The sequence below is a fragment of the Eumetopias jubatus genome, unplaced genomic scaffold (assembly GCF_037043125.1).
Source record: "Eumetopias jubatus isolate StellerSeaLion01/CBP00866 unplaced genomic scaffold, mEumJub1_p1.0 scaffold_1, whole genome shotgun sequence".
In the NCBI taxonomy this organism is placed as follows: Eukaryota; Metazoa; Chordata; class Mammalia; order Carnivora; family Otariidae; genus Eumetopias; species Eumetopias jubatus.
Window position 1 is genome coordinate 66,955,413 of NW_028274807.1, and position 22,872 is coordinate 66,978,284.

Genomic DNA, 22,872 nt, shown 5'->3' on the forward strand with positions numbered 1-22,872 from the left:
CAGGGGCTACCTCCATTCCTAACTGCTGCCCACCCTTCCGGGGTCCACTGCGCTTGACACGGTAATAAAGCACTGGCCATGCTTTGACCACCATTAGTGTTTGCTTGATTGCTTGCTTGTTTGTTTGTTTGTTTGTTTAAAGCTTTATTTCCAGAATATTAATCACCTTGGTTTTTGTATCACTGAATTTAGACTTTTTAAAATTTATAAATGGGGGCAACCGGGTGGCTCAGTCGGTTAAGCGGCTGCCTTTGGCTTGGGTCATGATCCCCAGGCTCCAGGATTGAGCCCCATTTCGGGCTCCAGCCCCGTTTCAGGCTCCTTGCTCAGCGGGGAGTCTGCTTCTCCCTCTGCCTCTGCTCCTCCCCTCTGCTCATTCTCTCTCTTTCTCTCTCAAATAAATAAATAAATAAAATCTTTAAAAAAATAAAATAAAATTTATAAATGGAACTGATGTATGTGTTTAGGTAACAGAGTTTTTGTTTTGTTGGTAACAGAATTTTATAGCGCAAGTTAGTTGTATATTTCAGCAACGCCACTTCTCTGTGCTTGAATCTGTGTTCTAGTCACTAGAGAGCATCCAGACTTCTTGAGACACTGGCAAATTTAGAAGCCATGCTCCTTATCTGCAATGAACTTTTTACTTGTAAAACAAAACTGAAGCATATGATGGTGATGCAGAAAAATTGACATTAAGTTATGGGATCTACTTCCCTTTACTGAAGATTGTGAATCACTCTTCTTGACAGCCCAGATCAATGGGTGTTAATTTCTGAAAGCCAACTTCTTTCCAGTGCTAAGAAGGCATTAGGACAATCACAGTGAGTGGCATTTAACTTTCAGTATGTGAAGGCAACAGACTTTTCGGTCCAGACAATTCGTTTAGGCTGGGTGTTTTTTCTTGTCACATTGCCAATCTTACATACCTAAATTTTTGTTTTAGGATCTGTTTCTAACTATTAGTATACTCTAAATCCAAATTTCCATTTCCTCACAAGTCTTAACTTCATCTTCAGCATTCTACTGAAACTGCTTCTACTCAGATCATGAATGGCCCTCTTTGTTGTCAAGTCCAATGGTTACATTTTAGTTACCAAATGATCTTTCTAATGACTTGACACTATCAACCATTCACTCTCCTCTTCTCAAAACCCTTCTCTCTGATATGGTACCAGTCTTTCCTCATTTATTTGTTTATTTATTTTTGCCTCTCTAATTGCTCCTTCTCAGTTGTCTTTCTAGACTCCTCTTCCTCTATTTAAAAATATTGTTATTTTCGGGTGGGGGGAGGGGTTAGCCTGGCGATGGGTATTAAAGAGGGCACATTCTGCTTGGAGCACTGGGTGTTACAGACAAACAATGAATCATGGAACACTACATCAAAAACTAATGTAATGTATGGTGATTAACATAACAATAAAAAATAAAAAAATATTGTTATTTTCAAGTGTTTTTTTCCCTAACCCCAGTATATCTCTTAGCTCAGACCTCTTTGTTTAGCTTCTGAGCTACATTCAGCCACTTATTTTACATGTTTACGGAGTTAGGGATGCCTTCCCAATATGCAGTCATTCACCTCCATCTGTTGCATGCCTAAGAACAGTCTAAGAGTGGACCGCATCCCTGGTGTGTACTCCCCAGGCTCAAGGGGTTGCCAAGGGGCAGATGTTTGGAAGACAGGAAAGCTTGGAGTCAGACCTTCAGGTCCCCGTGCATACATGTGATGATTTTGGAGACCAGAGCCAGAGGTCAGAAGAGAAGGAGGATATGCAAGGTCCTCCATTAGTACTCTTATCACCGGCCCCACAGGCATTAGGGTGGGACTAATTACTGCCTTATTTTTCTTTATATTCCTGGTACATGCTGATAGGTGATGCTTCAACCACCCCTAAGGACTCTAAGGGCAAGGACTTTAGCTTTTTAATTTTATATTCCCATATACTTATGCCTATCACAATGCTTACCCAATACTTGTACTTAGTACATGTTTGTCGAATAAGTTAACACAGCTTGTATTGAACAATTTATAATTATTTCATCTCCTTTATTGTCATTGTAAAGAGTTTATTGTAATATTTGTGTGATTTTAGTCTTATGACTGCCCTTTTTTCCCCAGAGAAAAACATATCTCTAATTTTGAATTATCATTAAATGGGAAAACTAGATTTTAGATATAAAACTGAATTTTATTTTTAAATACATTTTTACAAATTAATTTCATAAAATAGGATTAGTTAATGGTAGGTAACAGAAAACAGGGTCAGGCAAACATGAAAATCTTGATTTTGCAGGACAGTAGTTCTTATAACAAGTTAATATTAGTAACTGCCACACCCTGAGGGACTCTAGAATACAAGTTATGAGAAAGAGTAAGACCATGTTCTGGAAAACGTAAAGATGCTGGGAAGAGCAGAGACTGGGTTTCCCTGCCAGGTTTCCCAGGAATTCAGGGGGGAACCCCAAGATCCTGTGGGTCCTGTTCCCCTACTGAGTTCATTTGTGAGGAACGTGTTTGTGCATGATGACTTTTAATGCAAAATGCACATAATCATTAGAATAATTTTAAATACCAAATCAGCATGTTTTATTTTATTTTTTAAAGATTTTATTTATTTAATAGAGACACAGCGAGAGAGGGAACACAAGCAGGGGGACTGGGGGAGGGAGAAGAAGGCTTCCCACCGAGCAGGGAGCCCAATGTGGGGCTGGATCCCAGGACCCCGGGACCCTGACCTGAGCCGAAGGCAGACACTTAACGACTGAGGCACCCAGGCGCCCCAAATCAGCATGTTTTAATTCACAAACTGATTTTTCACTATGGTAATTCATGTTTTAGGTTGGCCCCCCAAATTCAGTGACCTTGTGGACTTAGAACCTATCTGAAATGTCCCTAGTGCTGACATAGCTGCTTTGGATACTATTTTTATCACAAGCTCACACATTCTGTGACTCATGTTTGCTGCTTAAAAAAATAGTCTATTCAGGATGCCTAGATGGCTCAGTTGGTTGATCGTCTGCCATCAGCTCAGGTCATGATCCCGGGGGTGCTGGGATTGAGTCCCACGTGAGGCTCCTTGCTCAGTGGGAAGCCTGTTTCTCCCTCTGCCTGCCTCTCCCCCTGCTTGTGCTCTCTCTCTCTCTCTCTCTCTCTGATGAATAAATAAATAAAATCTTTTAAAAAAAATCTATTCATGATTCCACTGAGAGGTAACACATAGTTAAGCCACGGCAATGATTTGAGTTTTGTGCCTTAATCCTCTCAGGATTCATAATGTTTTATCATGTTTTGTTTTGTTGATAGTTTTTCTTCTGTGTTCGCTTTCTACCCTTAACATTTTTAGGCATAATAAAATTTGCTCCTTCCAGCCCTTCTCCTCCTAGATGAGATGAGTCTTTCAGGAACACCTCATTAAAGGTATTAAATATCAAGCAGTTACTCTTTGCGCCATCATGCACTGTCTCTTGGGCCATCATGAATCGTGAATAAAACCACTCAATGCTAATTGTTGGAAGAGTATTTCTGTGATGAAATTGCTCTGTTATAGCTTGGGATCCACTGGTGTTTGGAGTAGGAATTTGGTTTCATAAACAGTTTGAATTGTTTTTGTCATCTAGAAAATAGTTCCCCTTTCACAAGAAGATTTTGAAATGTCTTCAGTCTTAATTTAGTAGTAGTAATGATTCTTGGAGCTCTTTTTGCCTTCACAATAAGTTTTCCAACATTTACAAAGATTTGAGCAGACCTAATTCACATATTTCACTTCCCACACACTTAACGCCTCTACGGTAGGGCCCTACCTCTTTCCCATATGCCTGTTTAAAAAACTTTTTCTAAGTCTCTTAAGTGGCAATTATTAAAAAAAGGGGGGGGAGACTTGATCTCATGGTGATTGAATAGCAAAATGGGGGAAAAAGTAGTATCCCATATACTGTTCCTTCCCTTTCCTCTACCTCCAAGGCAGGAGAGTTTGACTTGCCTCCCTTTCTTGGGTATGCTTTTTGGACTTTCAGCTTCTCTTCTCCTTCAAGGCTACTCTTGAATGAGAATGTGTGTGTTGGGGGTGGAGGGAGCAATGGGAGAGGAGGGTTTGGTTGGCAAGGAACAGGATAGAGTACTAAATAGAATACTGAGAAGAGATGAGCAAGAGAACAAACGGAATGGAAGCAAGAAACTACTCTTCACTAACGCTTGCAATTAAAGCCCCAGAGTACTAGGACTGGAAGGAACGCGGTGCTCCTGTAATTACGGTAGTTTAACCTAACAGATACTCAGTAGATAGATACTGAATTTAGAGGAATCTCATTTTGCAGGAGAAGAAATGGAATCCCACAAATACACATTGCCCAGAACCATTCAACTAATTAGTTGCAGAGCTGGACCAGAACCCCAGTCCTCCAATTCCTCAACCACTTCCTTTTCTGTTAGAAGATACTATAATGATGGTTTTTGGGTTTTTTTAATTCTTTTTTTTATTCCTGTCACCTGGCACAGAGTAGGCATGAAATGTTTTATATCATTTTATTATTCTTTCATCATGACAAGTGCACTCCTTAATCCCCATCACATATTTCCCCCACCCCCTACCCGCCTCCCCTCTGGTAACCATCAGTTTGTTCTCTATAGCTGAGAGTCTATTTCTTGGTTTGTCTCTCCTTTTTATTTTTGCCATTTGCTCATATGTTTCTTAAATTACACATATGAGTGAAATCATATGGTATTTGTCTTTCTCTGACTTACTTCACTTAGCATAATACTCTCTAGCTCCATCCGTGTCATTGCAAATGGCAAGATTTCATTCTTTTTATGGCTGAATACTATGCCATTGTGCTTTTTAAAATACCACTTTATTTTAAGACATGTTGAGCTCAATCATGTTATTTGAATGGCTGGTGACACTTACGAGGTCTGTTTATGAGTGGCAATCTAGTAGAAAGAATAGGAATTTTGGAGTCAACCTGGGTCCAAATCTCTGCTTTGCCCATTAGCACTTGGGCAAGTACCTTAATCTTTCTATACAGAGGCTTTAACATCTCAACAAATAAAGATAATAATAGCTACCACATAGGGTTGTTGTAACGAATGAAACAAGGTTATTTGGAGTATTTAGTGTGGCATGTGGCATAAATCAGAGGCTTCAGTAAATATTTGCGAAATGAATAAGGGGTAACTATTACTGCATTTGGTCTCCCTCGTGGGGAGTCGCATGCTTTATGTTGCAGACGTGTCCTGTTTTTTACAGACATGTATCCTTAATGCCAGAGTTAAACTGCAGTTTGGCTAACTTCTTCTTATATAGAAATGTCTGTTTCAGCTGCCTCACAGCCTTCTAATTTTTTTAATTCCAGATTAATCCATGGAGGACAGTTGTTAAATGGATTGGCAGGTCCAACGGTAATGAATGCAGCCCCGTTCCTCTCTACGACGTGGTTTTCTGCAGATGAACGGGCCACCGCCACAGCCATTGCGTCAATGCTCAGTTACCTTGGTGGAGCATGCGCATTTTTAGTTGGGCCACTGGTCGTTCCAGCCCCCAATGGGACATCGCCTCTTCTTGCTTCAGAGACGAGCAGGACCCACATTAAAGATCTCATAGAGACTGTATTGTATGCAGGTATTTTGCAGTTTATTTTCTTCCTGCTCTACTTTGTCTTTATCCCAGTCCTCTCTACTCTGCCCTGTATACAAGATCACTTCTAATGAAACACTTAAGAGGACCAAAATATACATATGCACATGTGTGCTTTTCTTGTCATGGAATATGGACATGCCTATGTAAAACTTATCCTTTCTAGGAAGTTATTAAGTTTAAAATGTATTATTGCTGCACAGAAGTTTATTTCTTAATTTTATTCTTCCCATACATTTACAACTAGGCAGTGTAGAACACATTGTCTAGTGTCTTTTCTAGATACTTTATCAGAATAGAAAACTAAACATCATGATCCACAATAAATATTTGTTAACCATCCACTGGTAGCTGTTAAGCCCATTTTCTCCTTTGCAATTTCCCCACTCCTCTATGACCTGGTAAACCCAGGTCACCCACAGTTTATTCTTCTCTTCATATCGTATCCTCTCTATGTTAAGTCTATTAATAAGGGATATTGACCTTTCCAAAAGATTTTCTAAGGTTAAGCCCTACTCCACACTTACATTACAGTATCCTACAGACTCCTCCGCCCTGTATGCCTGTTTGCTATTTCCTTCTGCGTTCAGAAAACTCTTCATAAGTTTTTATATATACTAAGCACTATGCTAAGCACTGGGAATTGGTAAGATCACTGAGAAGACCGTTGCTCTACAAATAGATATACAGAGCTTGAGAGACCTAACTTGCCTGAGTTTGGAGAGACGTTGAGGAGTTGGGGAAGACTTCACCAAGAATGTGATAATTGAAGTTAAGAATTTCATAGTTCACCAAGTGTTCAAATGAGGTAAGGCATTCTGTATCGAAGGAATAGCCACTGCAAGGGCAGATATGGGTATGAGAGAGCTCCATATGTCCAAAGAACTGCACATAATTTCATATGGCTGAAGTAGTGTAAGTATGTGTGTTTGGGTGTAGGTAACAAGTGGCAGAAAATGAGGCTAGAGAGATACGGGACCATATTATGATGAACTTTGTATTTATTCACTTATTAATTGAACACATCTATTTGGACCTCCTGTGTATCTGTCCTTGTGCTAGGCACTGAGGTAGACATGGTTCCTTTCACAGAACTCTGTGTCCCAAAGGAACAGATAGGTAAACAGTTGTAAAACAGGGTGGTAAGTGCCATAACCAAAGGCTGACGGTTGCTCTGAGACCTCAGGAGGAGCACCTAACCTAGATTTTGGAGGTTAAGTAGAGCTTCCTGGAGATGCAGCATCTAAGGTGGAGCCTGAGGGATGAGAGGAAGTTAGCCAAATACAGTGGGCAGGAGGAAGAACATACTAGAAAGAGAGGGAGCCATGGAGGAGAAGCTTTGTAAGGGATGAGAGCTTGGTATATTCAAGCAACTCAGAGCCCAGACTGGCTTAAACTTGGTGAGAGTAGTGACAGATAAATTTAGCTAGACAGCTAAGCCAGGCCATACAAGCCTTCTAAGCAAGGCTAATGGGCTTGAAATTCACTACATTGTAGGCAAAGGCCACACTCTGAAGAATTTTACATGAGAGAATTATACAATGAGATTTACATTTCAAAATGTGTTTTAGAGGGAATAAAGCAAAAGCAGAGGCTGTGGCATAAATAAAGCATTTAGCCCCCCCCACACCCTTATACAACTCCTTTTAAAGAAAAAAAATTGAGGGGCACCTGGCTGACTCAGTTGGTGAAGTATGCGATTCTTGATCTTGGTGTTGTGAGTTCAAGCCCCACATTGGGTGTAGAGATTACCTAAAAATAAAATCTTGAAAAAAAAAGTAAGTTTTTCTTTGCTTAAAAAAATAAAAAATGAAATTTAAAAGTAAATAAATAAAACTGAAAGCAGTGTCACATAAATTTTAAACTTTATTTTGGTCATATCATTCTTCTTACTGAAAACTTACACGATAATTGTGTCTTTTAAATGACTGGATTTTAGGCACTTTGGGGCACGTATTAATGCTCTATGTCCTTCTGGTTCATGGTTCCAGTGAAGCCGAAGCCTCTACTCAAAGCTTCCCAGTTATTGCTTCAGTGCTTTCATATTTGTCAGTCTGCTTTCCTGAAATATTGTCCCATGACCCTTCATTCCATTAAAAATATTTTGCTAGAGGGGCGCCTGGGTGGCTCAGTTGGTTAAGCGACTGCCTTCAGCTCAGGTCATGATCCCAGGGTCCTGGGATCGAGCCCGCATCGGGCTCCCTGCTCGGCAGGAAGCCTGCTTCTCCCTCTCCCACTCCCCCTCTTGCGTTCCCTCTCTCGCTGTCTCTCCCTCTCTCTGTCAATTAAATAAATAAATAAAAAATCTTTAAAAAAATATTTTGCTAGAATTGCCACATTAAAAGATAAATGACTCAAATTATTTAAAAGGCATCATAAGAAAAGTAAACTACAGACCCAAAAATCCTGAGCAAAATGCTGCCAAACCAATTCTAACAACATATAAAAAAGGATTATATATTATGACCAAATGAGATTTATTCCTAGGGTGCAAGGTTGGTTTAACATCTAAGACTCAGCTAACATATATATCAATAGAATAAAGGAGAAAAAACATGTGATCATCTTAATAGGGGGAGGGGCATTTAACAAATCCAACACCCTATCAAGATAAAAACACTCAACAGATTAGTCAGTAGGAGCTCCCTCAGCCTAACAAAAGGCATCTATGAAAAACCCACAGAACAGATCATATTTAATGGTCAAAGATTAAAGGCATTCCTCCTGAGATCAGGCATAAGATGAGGATGTCTACTCTGCCCTGTCTAGTTAATATTGTGCTAGAGGTTCTAATCACGATCACTAAATAAGAAAAAGAAAGAAAAGGCCTGTAGACTGCAAAAGAAAAAAATAGAACTATTTCTATTGAAAACAGCTTGATTCTGACAGAAAATCCTCTGAAATCCACTACAGAACTACTAGATCTAACAAGTTCATCCTAAAAACACAGATTTTAGGTGCAAGAAAATGTGTTGTATTTCTATACATTAACAATGAGCAACCCAAACATGAAATTAGGAAGATAATTCAATTTACAATAGCCTCAAAAAGAATAAAATATTTAGGAATAAATTTAACAAAATAAATATAAAACTTGCATTCTGAAAATTATAAAACACTGTTGAAAGAAATTAAAGAAGACCTAAAGAAATGGAGACATCCCATATTTGTGAGTTGGAAAGTTTAATATTGTGAATATGGTAATATTCCCCAAAGGGATTGACATATTCAGTACAATCCGTCTACCTTTGTTGCAGAAATTAAAAAGTTGATTCCCCCAAATAAAATTAAATAAATAAATAAAAAGATATTGACAAGCTGATCCCAAAATTTATGTGGAAATGCAAGGGACTGAGAATAACCAAAACAGTCTTAAAAAAGAACAAAGCTGGAGAATTCACACTTCCCAGTTTTAAAACATACTACAAACTCAGCTTCACTAATTAAGACAGCAGGGTATTGGCATAAGGATTGACATATATCAATGGAACAGAAGTGAGATTCCAAAAAATGAACCATTACATTTATAGTCAATTGACTTTTCATAAGAGTACCAGGACAGTTTGGGGCACCTGGCTGGCTCAGTTAGAAGAGCATGCAACTCTTGATCTTGGGGTCGTGAGTTCGAGCCCCATGTGGGGTGTAGAGATTACTTAAATAAAACTTAAAAAAAAAAGGTACCAAGACAATTCAATAGGGAAAGAATAGTATTTTCAACAAATGTTGCTGGAATAACTAGATGTCCATATGCAAAAGAATACATTTGATCAACCCTTCCTTACATCATACATAAAAATTAACTCAAAATGGATTATAAACCTAACGTAATAGCTAAAACTAAAAACTCATAGAAGAAAACAGGAGTAAATCTTTGTGACCTTGGATTAGGTGTGAAAGCGTAAAAGCACAAGTGACAAAAGAAAAAATAAATTGGATTTCATCAAAATTTAAAACTGTGTTTCAAAGGACACCCGTCAACAACTCACTTTGAGGATGGGAGAAAATAGTTGCAAATCATATATTTGATAAAGGACTTATATCCAGAATATATAAAGAACTCTTACAACTCAGCAACAAAAAGACAGCAAAATTAGAAAATGGGCAAAGGACTCAAATTCTCCATAGAAGATACACATATGGCCAACAAGCCCACGAAAGATGCTTGTCATATTAGTCATTAGGGAAATACAAATTAAAACCATAAGGAGATATACTTCACATCCAGTAGGATGGCTATAATCAATAAAATGGGATGAGGTGCCTGGCTGGCTCAGTTGGTAGAACATGTGACTCTTGAACTCAGGGTCATGAGTTCAAGCCCCACATTGGGTGTAGAGATTACGTAAGAAAATAAAATCTTTCAGGGGGCACCTGGGTGGCTCAATCAGTTAAGCGTCTGACTCTTGGTTTCAGCTCGGGTCATGTGATCCCAGGGTTGTAAGATTGAGCCCCACATTGGGTTCCGCACAGGAGCAGAGTCTGCTGGAGATTCTCTCTCCCTTTCCATCTCCCTCTTCCCCTACCTCTACTCGTGCTCTCACACACACTGTCTCTCTCAAATAAATCTTTAAAAATTAAAAATCTTTTTTTAAAAATGGGAAATGTTGGTTAACAAGTGGAGAACTTGGAATCATCATATATTGCTAGTAGGAAAATAAAATGGCACAACCACTTTGGTTCTTCAAAATGTTAAACATATATTATCATATGACCCAGCAATTGCATCTCTAGGTATATACCCAAGTGAAGTAAAAACACATCCGTGCAAAAATTTATACACAAATGTCCATAGTAGCGTCATTCATAATAGCCAAAAAATGGGAAGACTCCAAATATTTATCAACTTAAGTGGATTAAAAAAAGTGCTTTGTCCATTCAATGGAATATTATTTGGCAATAGAAAAGAATAAAAGTACTGATACATGCTCCAACATAGTTGAACCTTCAAAACATTATGCTAAATGAAAGCTTCAGGTCACAAAGACCACATAGGATTCCATTTATATGAGATACCCATTATACTCAAATCCAGGGAGACTGAAAGATTAGGGAGTGGTTGCCTGGGGCTGGGAGATTTGGGGGTGGGGGGTGGGTAATAGCTACAGAGTTTCTTTGGGGGATGCTGAAAAAGTCCTACAATTGATTGTGGTGATGGTTGCACAATTCTGTGAATATACTAAAATCACTGAATTGTGCCCTTTAAATGTGTGACTTGTGTATTGTGCAAATTATCTCTCTGAAGCTGTTTACAAAAATGCCCATAGAGAGAATATGAACAAGGCAATCCCAGAAGAAGAAATACAAATGGCCAATAAGTATATGGAAGATGCTTATTCACTGTTGTTAATTAGAAGTTCTGTAAATTAGAACAGTTCATTAACTTCTTATTGCTCCTCAAACTGACAAAAAAACGAAGACATTATGTATGGTTAAATGTCTTATAGGAATATTGTACCTTTTGCTAAGAATATAGCCCTAGAATTATAATTAAAATTATCTAACTGAGTGGACTCTAGAAATCACTTAGCCCAGTCCCTTTATTGACAACAAAGAATAAAGGATTCATTCAAATTAAAAGTTAATTAATGGCATAGGCAAGTCTCTACTCCAGGTTTCCTAACTTTTCTTTTGGGAGTCATGCTTTTCTACTAAATTGGACACAACAAAAGTTGGGACTTAAAAGTGCCAGAACTCTGGAGGGAATGATCAGGACTCCTAGGATCTTTTTCTTATTAATGGTACCAAATTAAGATTGTTTGGATGTTCATTTTACTTCTAATTGTTTAGTATTTTACAGTAGCTAGTCTTTTTATTCATTAAATTTTGCTTTCTGTTTCTTGGTTTCTTATTTTTGGATGCTTTCCTCTTTTGTTCAAATTCCCCATCCACCCTATAAATTGAGTCTGTCCTACACTGTGCTTTGGAATATCCAATCTTTGATCAAATAAACCTTCTCTCCTGTTAGTATCATACACTTTCCTTCTGAGTACCATACTTACTATACAGTCAGATCTATTTCAAAATCTTATACTACAATACTGTTGGTTTTTAATGTTCTCCATAGAGTAACATTTGTTTCTGCCTCAGTCTTTTCATCTATGTAGTGTACCATAGTATGACCTCTTACCTAGGACCTGCTGAAATTTGTATCTTTACATATCTGTTTTTTTTTTCCACAAGACTGAACTAACTATGCTGCGTGTTATATTTTGCTTATCTTTTTATGCCTAGAGCTTAGTTAATGATTTGTTAGATAAATAAATACTTGAAATGTTGAACTTTTTATGTTATCTGATTAACATTTTATTCTTTTTTTTTTTCTCCCCTGCCCTCAGAATTTGGAGTTGTCTGCTTACTATTTTCTGCAACATTAGCTTATTTCCCACCCCGACCTCCACTTCCTCCCAGTGTTGCTGCAGCTAGCCAGCGGCTGAGTTATCGGCGGAGCTTTTGTAGATTATTAAGGTAAATACACTTTGAATCACTGAGTGGTTCTGACTAGCACCTTCAAGATAATTTCACATTTATTTAAGGTAATTTAGGGTGGTAATTTTTCAGCAACCCATTAATCAGGCTGCAAATAATTGATAAAGTAATTAAATATTTTAGAGCGGTTTCCTATCAGAAATCTGATTTTAAGATTTATTGGTTAGAGGGAGAGCACATGCACATGCGCGCAGTGCGGAGGGGTGGAGGGAGAGGGAGAGAGAGAATCCCAAGCAGACTCCACGCAGAGTGTGGAGCCCACTGTGGGGCTAGATCTCAAGACCCATGAGATAATGACCTGAGCCAAAACCGAGAGTCAGACGCTTAACTGACGAGCCACTCAGGCGCCCTGTCAGAAATCTATTTTTAAAAATCACCAAAAACAGGGGCGCCTAGGTGGCTCAGTCAGTTAAGCATCTGCCTTTGGCTCTGGTTATGATCCCAGGCTCCTGGAATCAAGCCCCACCTTGCTTTGGGCTCCCTGCTCAGTGGGGAATCTGCTTGTCCCTCTCCCTCTGCCCCCCACCCTGCTCATGCTCATGCTCTTTCTCAAATAAATAAATAAAATCTTAAAAAAATTTTTTAAAAATTAAAATGGTTTTCTTTTTGTACATGAATCGAAACCATTTTATAGCTGGCCAAAGTGATAACTCAGATCTGTGAAAAAAATTTTTTAAATGTTTATTGGACATTTAATTCTGATTTTAAGTAACTAATTTTTTTTATTCCTTTTTGACTGATGAGAAGAAACCTCCTATAAAATTTACTGTGTATTTGCTGAACATGTCCCTTAATATTATCCGCTTAATTGTCTTAAATTTTTTTTACACAGCATTCGTTTTGCTCTGCTGCAACAAATTGCAGTTGCCATTCATTGTGAAATTTCCAACATATTTTCTTCTACTCTCTTATTTTTCTTCATAAAATATTCAAATAAGCAAATTACAAAGTTATATCTGTGTAAAAAAAAACAATGAGAACTGAGTCAGTTCACTGACACCCAGATCAGTGACAGAAACAACACATGCCACACCTAGCACATTACAATAATATCTTACCCAATGCAGCAGTTAAAGGGAAATATAGTCCTACCAAAAAAATAAAATTGTGGTTAATGGGAAAGTACTTTTCACTGCTTCTGTTTAGAATTTTCTTTAAATTAATTACAATGAAATAAAATGAAAAATTCATTTCCTCAGTTGGACTAGCCACATTTCAAATATTCAAAAGCCGTGTCTGGCTGGTGGCTCCCAAGTTAGCATAGCTGTGTAACATTTTTTTTCAAGCTTTGGTTCACAGCCAACTAATTTAGTAGGTAGACCACCTTTAAGAAAAAAAGTAGAATGATAGAAGCTAGAATGGAAATATTATTTATCACATGTAGTAAGGGTACTTTTTTTTGTGAGACTTTTATTTCAGAATATATGTATGTACATGTGGGGAAATCACAAAGTAAAAATATACTTCTTACTTTGGAGTACAACAGAAAGTTTTTAAAAATCACATCTCTGTAGCACGTAGAATATTGCCTTCCACATAATAGGCAAATAAAAATATTCGTCAAATTGGATGGTGACCAGTGGCGCATATGTGTAAGATGATAGTTTAAAATGATAGGATTTTTTTAATGCTGTTTAAGTTTTTCCCTATGCAGCATCAGAGTTTCGATAGCAATCAGGAGAGGTGGGTTAGGTCATATTATGCCAGACTAATAATTTGGACTACTCTGTGGAAAATGAGGAGTCCACCTAAGGATTTTAAGCTAAGGAGCTGTGTAAGAAATTGTTCTGACAAGGAAAAACAACCTAAAAGTATCACTCTGACCACAATATATACCCTGTGTTTACTTCTAATTACTCTAGAGTCAAGATCTTTATTCTCTGTTAAAACCATAAAGTATAAGATCTTTCCTCTCTATAAAAACACCTTTTCACCAATGCCTAACGTTACTTCATTTCTTCCATTATTTGTTAAGTCTGCAGCATTGCCTCTGGGCGGTGCTCTCTAGGGGAGTTCTTTGGACCTGCCATGCCCCACCCCTCTAGCCTATCAATGTAATTTTCTCTGGTCCTTCAGAGGATGCCTGAAGTCATTACTTTGTGGATTAATCAGAATAACTGCTGTTCTGGATTCTAATTCCATTTTCTGGGGAAACAAAAAAATCACTGGTTATGCTCCAAAATTTTTACCACCATTATTTATTTATTATCTCTCTAAAATAAATAAATAAATCTTTAGGGGAGCCTGGGTGGGTGGTTCAGTGGGTTAAGCGGCTGCCTTGGCTCCTGGGATTGAGCCCAGCATCGGGCTCCCTGCTCAGTGGAGAGTCTGCTTCTCCCTCTCTCTCTGTCTGCTACTCCCCCTGCTTGTTCTCTCTCTCTCTCTCTCTCAAATAAATAAAAATCTTAAAAATAAAAGTTTTAAAAATAAATATTTAAAAATAATAATAAATAAAAAATTTCAAATATCTATCCCATTCTGTCATCTGCCTACAAATTTTGTCTGTGGATTCCTTAATTATTAACTTTCTGGTTTTATCTTTTACATTGAGGTATTCCCACCTAAAATCTACCTTAGTATGTGATATTAACTAATGATCCTGGAGTTTTGTGGGATTTTTTTACATAAAAGAAACTAGCACTATTTACTGAAAAATCATTAGCAGTTTGTTAGTCCTCTGTTCTCCTCCATTGTGCTTGTTCTTGAGCCATTTGCATACCACTTTTTGTTACAGCCAAGCAGTTTGTCTTGATATGTGATAGGATAAGGTCCTCCTTTTTCATATTTGTTTAAAGATAAGTTAGCTTTCCAGGGACTTATATTCTTCCATATAAACTTTAGAGCATATTTCTTTTTTTTTTTTAAAGATTTTATTTATTTATTTGAGAGACAGAGAGAATGAGAGAGAAAGCACATGAGATGGGGGGAGGGTCAGAGGGAGAAGCAGACTCCCTGCTGAGCAGGGAGCCCGATGCGGGACTTGATCCAGGGACTCCAGGATCATGACCTGAGCCGAAGGCAGTCGCTTAACCAACTGAGCCACCCAGGCGCCCTAGAGCATATTTCTTAAGTTTCTAAAAATTCAACTGGAACTTTAATAGTGATTATATTGAAATTATTGATTAATTTGGGGCAAATTGACTATATAGACTGTCTCTCCATCTATTTAGATCATTTTCTATGCCCTTAATTAGATTAAAGATTGCTTTTTCTTTCCTCCCATAGAGATCTTGGGCTTTCCTAGCTATTGTTAATGGTATGTAATTTTTATTACATTTTTTAAATTAAACTTATTTGTGAAATAATTGTAGATTCACATGCAGTTATAGGAAATAATACAGAAGGTTAACATGAGTACTTTACCCAGTTTCCCCCAGTGATAACATCTTACAAAAACTGTTGTACAGAATTACAACCAGAAAATTAACATTGATAGTCAAGATACAGAACATTTCCATCATCACAAGGATCACATTTTTTGTCCTTTTGTAGCCACATCTACTTCCCTCCCACTCTACTGGCAAACACTGATCTGTTCTCCATTATATAATGCCGCCTCACGAATGTTATATAAATGGAATTATATAGTACATAAATTTTGGGATTGGCTTAAAAAAAGAGAGAGAGAAGGAAACCAGAAAACAGACTATTTTCTATAGAGAAGAAACTGAGGGTTGCTAGAGGGGAGGTGGGTAGGCGATGGGTAAAATGGGTGATGGGTTAAGGAGGGCACTTTTAATGATGAGCACTGGGTGTTGTGTGTAAGTGATGAATCACTAAATTCTACACCTAAAACTAATAGTACACTGTCCACTAACTGGAATTTAAATAAAAACTTGAAAAAAAGCATAATTCTCTGGAGAGTCAACCAGGTTGTTTTGTGTTTCAGTAGTTACTCCTTTTTATTGCTGAATAGTATTCCATGGTATGGATGTACAGTTTGTTTAACTATTCACCTGTTGAAGGACATCTGTGTTGATTCTAGGGGTTTTTTGGCCATTACAAATAAATATATACAGGTTTTTGTAGGAACATAAGTTTTCATTTCTCTAGGATAAATGCCCGTTTATATGATAGTTGCCATTATATGGTAGTTGCATATTTAGTTTAAAAAAAAAAAAAAACCTGCCAGGCTATTTTCCAGAATGGCTATACCATTTTTCATCACCACAAGCAATATATAAGTCATCTGGTTTCTGGGCATCTTCACCAGACTTTGGTGTTATCACCGTGATTTTGTTTTAGCCATTTTGATAGGTATGTAGAAAAGTACAATCTCTGTAGAGGGCAATTGGCATTATCTATTGAAGTTACAAATACACATACTCTTTTGACATAGCAGTTGCACTTCTAGAAGTCAGTTCTCCAAATGTACTAGTGTACATGTGAAATGACTAAGAGCGAAGGAACAAATTTATATATATATATATATATATATATATATATAAAATGCCTTTATATATCATATATACAATAAATACAAATCTCTCAGTGAGGGCTGGTTAAATTATGATATAGCAACGTAATGGAGTACTACGCAGCTCTAAGAAAGAATGAGGAAGCTCTTTATTGACTAGGGAAGAGTTCTAAGACTTATTGTTAAAAAAGTAAAATTCAGCAAATGGTTGTAATATACTACCATTTATGTAAAAAGATTGGGGAAAGAATATATATATACACACACACACAGTTGAGAATATATATATTAATATGCACATATCTATAATAATATATATACAAATATGTAATAAGAATATACATATTCTTATGTGTGTGATATATTTACACATACACATTTGTATATATACATAAGCTTGTATATTTTCAACTGTTTCTGGGAAGTTGCCCAAGAAAGTGCTAACACTGGTAATTGTGGGAAGAGGGGAATGGGGTAGGGACATGTTTTCCCCATATTTTTATACTTTTTGGTTTTGAGCCATTTGCATTGTATTACCTATTAAAATCTTTGACTAATACAGACTTTAATAGCAATAAAACAAAAGTTAAAACTGCTCTCTGAAAATAATAAAACTAGCAACATGTATTTCTTTTTAAGCTTTGATTTTTTTTCTCCTCCACCTCATTCATAAGGAGAAATGGTAATTTATCCTTTCAAATAAGAGCTTTTTTTTAATTGACCTTCCTGTTCATTCTATGAAATAATGTTGGTAATTCATTTATATAGTAAACATCGACAACTTTAACCAATATGAACAAGAAGGGTTTTCATAAAAACAAAAAATTTAAAGAACTTTGAATTTATCACGAAACTGACAGTTATTTTCTCTTTCTGATTCTGGTGTTCTAGTTTCCGAAGGACTTACATTTTTCATGAGTAAGAATTTAAAATCAAGATTTTGAATCTGTAGTAATATCTTCTTTTACTTCTCTTTTACAGCAACATGAGATTTTTGATGATTGCTTTAGCATATGCCATACCACTTGGTGTATTTGCTGGTTGGTCTGGAGTTCTGGACTTAATTTTAACACCAGTGCATGTCAGCCAAGTAAGCATTTTATTTCTTTATAAGTTGTAGGTATTTTTAGTTCATTTAAATTATAAATATTGTCTTCATGTTCTTGGTTTAAACTTCAAGGCCTGGGTAGAACATTATCCGATATCATTGTTGCAAAAGCAAGATCCTTAGGAAATAGTTAAAAATAATATTGATTTTCTTCCTGGATTTTGTTGACAGCCATGAATGTTACATTTATTTGGCTGCTATTAATGATGCTAATAAACAGAAATATAGAGAAGGAAAATCTTCATTTTGTTGAGTCCCTCCTAATCTTGCTTCATACTTTATAAAGAAGTTTAAGACCCCGTCATCAAATATATGGCTACTTTGTCATCTAATTTCTCACTTTCTCTCTGGTCTCAGAATCTCATTTCTTTAAAAATAACCATTTCACCTATATGCTTCAGGCCATGTACTCCTTCTCCTCACTTCCAGGTAGCATGGTAGAAAGGAGTAGAGGGCTTTGAAGGGGCAAATGGAAGAAATCCAGCACACTGGCCTGCCATTCCATTGTATGAGTGAGCAACAATTTGTCCATTCTACTTTTGATGAACATTTGGATTGTTTACAGTTTTTGACTGTCACAAACAATGTGTAGGAATGTTCTCATAAACTCTTGAAGCACCTCTATACACATTTCTGTTTGGATATATAGCTAGGAATAGTATATGCCTGATTTGATAGATGATGCCAAACTCCCCCAAAGCAGTTGTATCACTTTATAGTCCTACCAGCGGGACATGAAATTTCTCATTTCTCCACATCTTTACCAACACTTGGCAATGTTAGTCTTTTTAAAGTTAGAAATACTAATGGCTGTGCAGTTAAATGCCATTATAGTGATATCTTTTTCAGTGTTTGTTGTGATATTTGAGTATCCTTTCTTGTGACCTGTTCAAGTCTCTTGCCCACTATTGGGCTGCCTTTTTCTTACTGATTGTAAAGAAGAGAGCTGTGCAGAAGGGGGCTCCCCAGTCTTGACTGAGAAATGGACTGCACATGTAAAGGGCAAAGCTACCAGAGGCTTAACAGAAAGACTGCTAGGAGGTATAAAGCAGAACGAATACAGTAGAGGGCAAGCAGTGCTAGGGTCTTAAGAGTTCTGGCTCAGCCAGAATGGTAAGACCTCATTAAAACCTTATTAATACCTTGGGCTTCTTCTGAGACACAAGAATCTAAGCCAAAGTTTAGAATCAAGGACCATGCTCTGGGTAAAATAAGGCCTGTTCTACTTAGACCCGCAATGCACAAGCCCTGACAAAAATTGGCAGAGGAGACAATTTGGAGATTGAGTCCTACCAAGTGAGGGGGGCTTGGGAAACACTTTGGTTTCTACTTACTACCTTAATAAAACACAAAATTAAGCCTATACAAGTTCAAGGTGATCAGTTATTAACTGTCTACTAACACAAAATGCAAAAATCAGCCATTTTAGAGAAAGATAAAAAGGATCCAGAATCTTTATATTGTGTCATCCACAGCATGTACCATACTGTTAAAAAAAAAGACAAACAGGAAAATGTGACCCATATTTACAAAGAGGAAGTATTGAATAGAAACCAACTCAGAGATAGTCTGGATGTAGCAGAGACCATAATGCAGAAGAGAGAGAGAGAGAAATCTTTGCTTGCTTTAAGTTTATTAATATGTATATAACAGATATGCCATATATACCATATTGGACAGTGCAGGTACAGAACATATCTGTCATCATAAGAAAGCACTGTTGGATAGTGCTATTCTAGAAGCTTTATCATTATTCCTGTCACATTTAAACCTAGAATTGAATTCTGTGCTTGTTATAAGGTAGGAGTTCAGTTTCTTTTTTTCCCATGTAGGTATCCATTAACCTGGTATTAATTTTTGAAAAGATCATGCTTTTCTTATTGCTCTCTAGTGTCATCTTTGTCAAAATGAAGTGCCCTTATGTGCACAGATGTGTTTCTAAACTACTTTTTTCCCTCTGGTCTATTTGCCTATCTTTTATCACTTTTATCTACCAAAGTGTCTCAAGTATTTTAGTGTTATAATAAATTTTGGCATTTTGTAGAATAAATATGCCCTTTTTTTGGGATTTTGGCTAGAATTTTTTGAATCTATAAGATCAGTTTAAGAATTAACTTTTTTAATTAACTTCCTTGTAAACCATATATTATATTTATTAATATATTCCCTTATGTTATCCTGTAGAACTACATTGTCGGTACAGTAGCTACTAGCCACTTGTGGCTATTTAATTTGAAATTTAAATTAGTTGAGGGGGTGCCTGGGTGGCTCAGTCCATTAAGCATCTGCCTTCCGCTCAGGTCATGATTGAGTCCCGCATCCAGCTCCTTGCTCGGCGGGGAGTCTGCTTCTCCCTCTGCCCTTCCCCCTGCTTGTGCTCTCTCTCTCAAATAAATAAATAAAATCTTCTTTGAGAAAAAGAAATTTAAATTATTTGAAATAAAATAAAAATTAACTTCCTTAGGTTCTATTTCCTCTGATTTCCTTTGTAGACTATATGTTATACTCTCACACTATATTCCCTATGTCTCTTAATCTCCTTTCTGAATTTTCTATCCTTTTGCCTTTCTCTGCTTCAGACTGGATGTTTCATCTAGCCTTTCTTTCAACTCACTGTTTCAGTTTTCAGCTCTAATATTTTATTAAACTCAACTCTGAGTTGTTAATTTCAGTTATATTCTTAAGTTATAAAATTTTTATTTTTCATAGTTTCCAAATTTCTGTAGAAGTGCTCGATCTTTTACTTTTTTGAATTATTAAAAAATAGTTGCTTAAAGTCTCATAATTCCTTGATCTAGATCCCCTGTGGGTCTGTTTATGTTTGTGGTATTCATTTATGTTTTCTTATCTTCCATGGTTTCTTATCTCCTTATGAGGTGTGCCTTTATTTTTGACTGAGTGCCAGACATAGTATATAAAAAGTTGTAGAGCTCACTTAAGTGTCAAGATGATGTTATTTAACCCCAGAAGGAACTGTGTTTTTTCTTATAGGAATCTAGGAATCCAGTTTCAGGAATTGAGATTATTTAAAGCTGTGTTTCAGTCCCACAGAATACTATTCTATTTCCAGTGTACAGTACTCTTAGATATAGCCCTTCAAAGTCACCATCTAAAGGCTGAGGTTTTGGGGCGCCTAGGTGGCTCAGCCAGTTAAGTGTCTGCCTTTGGCTTCAGGTCATGATCCCGGGGTCCTGAGATGGATTCCCACATCCACATCCCACATCCCTGCTCAGCAGGGAGCTTGCTTCCCCCTCTCCCTTTGCCACTCCCCTTGCTTGTGCTCTCATGTTCTCTGTCTGTCAAGTCAATCAATCAATCAATCAATCAGTCTTTTAAAAAAAATAAATAAAGGCTGGGTTTTTTTTTTTTTTTTTACAAGGCCACCCACCCTACAATAGGCCCTGAACTCAATTTTTTTTCTTTCCTAGGGCAGCAAGGCTATTGATAACCCTCAGCACCTTAACTACCCTTTCTGAAATCAGCAGACACCCCAAAGGGAAAAGTGTCCCCAAATACCGGCTTATCTTTCTGGATTTCCTTCCCATTCTGCATCATGGTTCCATAATTCTGGAATTACCTTCTTGGCCTTCTGATGCCATCAGATGCATTTTCCCCTATATTTTCTAGTTCTCAACCAGAATATGAATCCAAATGACTAGTGTACCTTCACCATAAGAAGAAAGCCTTCCTTTAGTTTTCTAACTGATTTTTCTGGATGGCAGGTACTCCAAACATGCTCAATTCCAAGAAAGAAAAGTGTAGCACCCATTTAAATGATTCTGATTTTGCAGATCTTATGCTTCACATTATAAATCCTGAGACACCCTTTCAAGTATCTCTCTCTGTATAAACTCTGAGAGATAGACCAGAAATCACACCAGATATTAAATAAAGTGAAATTTAAAATTAAATGAGGAAAAATGGGGTGCCTGGATGGGTCAGTTGATTAAGCGACCGACTCTCAATTTCAGCTGAGGGTCATGTTCTTGGGGTCGTGGGATCGAGCCCTGAGTTGGGCTCCGCACTCAGCAGGGAGGCTGCTTAGATTCTCGCTCTCCCTCTCTCTCTGTCCCCCCTTCGCATGCGCATGCGCGCGCTCTCTCTCTCTCCCTCTCTCTAAAATAAATCTTTTTTAAAAATTAAAGTTTTAATAAATTAGTGGGTAGATATTATTAACTAAAGCAGATGTCATGAACGAAGGAAGCGGAAAACTACAATTGGCCTGAAAGGACCAGGATCAGTACAGTCAGATGCACAGTGGTTCTTAGCCTGACACAGGGCCCCACTCACCCAGGGGATGATGGAAATGTTTGGGAGGGCCTGATAGCATTAAGTGGGCCTTAGACAATGGATGCTAGATGCTCTGCAATGAGAGGGGCAGTTCTGCAGAACAGAGAATTCTCTGGCCCCAAATGCCAATGATATGAAGAAAGAAAAAAAAAGTAGAGCTAAATTAAGCTTCAGGCTGTTCTCTTTCTCCAAAGAGTACTTATCTTTGTTCTGGCACCAAACCCCGTTAAGTAATTGTATTACTTAGAGTAGGCTAAGCTGCGATGAGAAGTAGAATCCCAAAATTCTGAGGCTTAAGGAATTTATTTCCCATTTACATAGCAATCTAGGACAGTTTGCATAACAATCTAGGACATTTGTCCACAATTTGGATAGCTCTTTTCCTCACACTGATTTAGAGACCTCGGCTGCTTCCACTTTGCCGCAGTCTCGTCCCCTAGCACCTTGTCATTGCATGTATGGTTTAGGCTGGTGATTACATCCTAATTCTAGTGGTCAGACGGAAAGGAAGTGCGGAGGAGGCATACAGACGCCTTCCAGGTTCTCGCCTCGAGAGCACCTTCATTCTGCCCGCTTCCATTGAGAACTTAGGCGCATAGTCACATGTGTTTGACTGGCAGCTGAGACATATAATCCAGCTGAGTGCCCAGGTAGAAGGTAATATTTTGGTGTATGGGTGTAATGAGAAATAGGACTAGGAAAATAATAAGTGGTAGAAGTTAGTTTGGCAGCTCTCAAGTGGCAGGTCCGGTTTGGACTTGGCCCTGTAACCACAGTGAAAGCCAGTAACTGTTTCTGAGCAGGAAAGTGGAATGATTGGGATAATTATTCTAGCAATAGTGGGCAGAATAGATTGTGGAGACCATTTAAGAAGCTATTGCAGGAATCCAGAAGTAAGAAATAAGGTAATAGGTAAGTATGGCAGCCACGGGAAGGGAAAGAGG

The 22,872-nt window shown here is 37.5% G+C and overlaps 1 protein-coding gene across 1 annotated transcript in view; it reads left to right on the plus strand.

The window, feature by feature from the left end:
• SLC49A4 (solute carrier family 49 member 4) overlaps nt 1-22,872 on the plus strand; it is a 77,707-nt gene that overhangs the window by 19,366 nt on the left and 35,469 nt on the right. Inside the window, exons 3-5 of the mRNA XM_028110567.2 lie at nt 5,347-5,612; nt 11,963-12,092; nt 17,512-17,620. Of these exons, the coding sequence (XP_027966368.1) occupies nt 5,347-5,612; nt 11,963-12,092; nt 17,512-17,620 (505 nt within the window). The remainder of the gene's footprint in view (nt 1-5,346; nt 5,613-11,962; nt 12,093-17,511; nt 17,621-22,872) is intronic.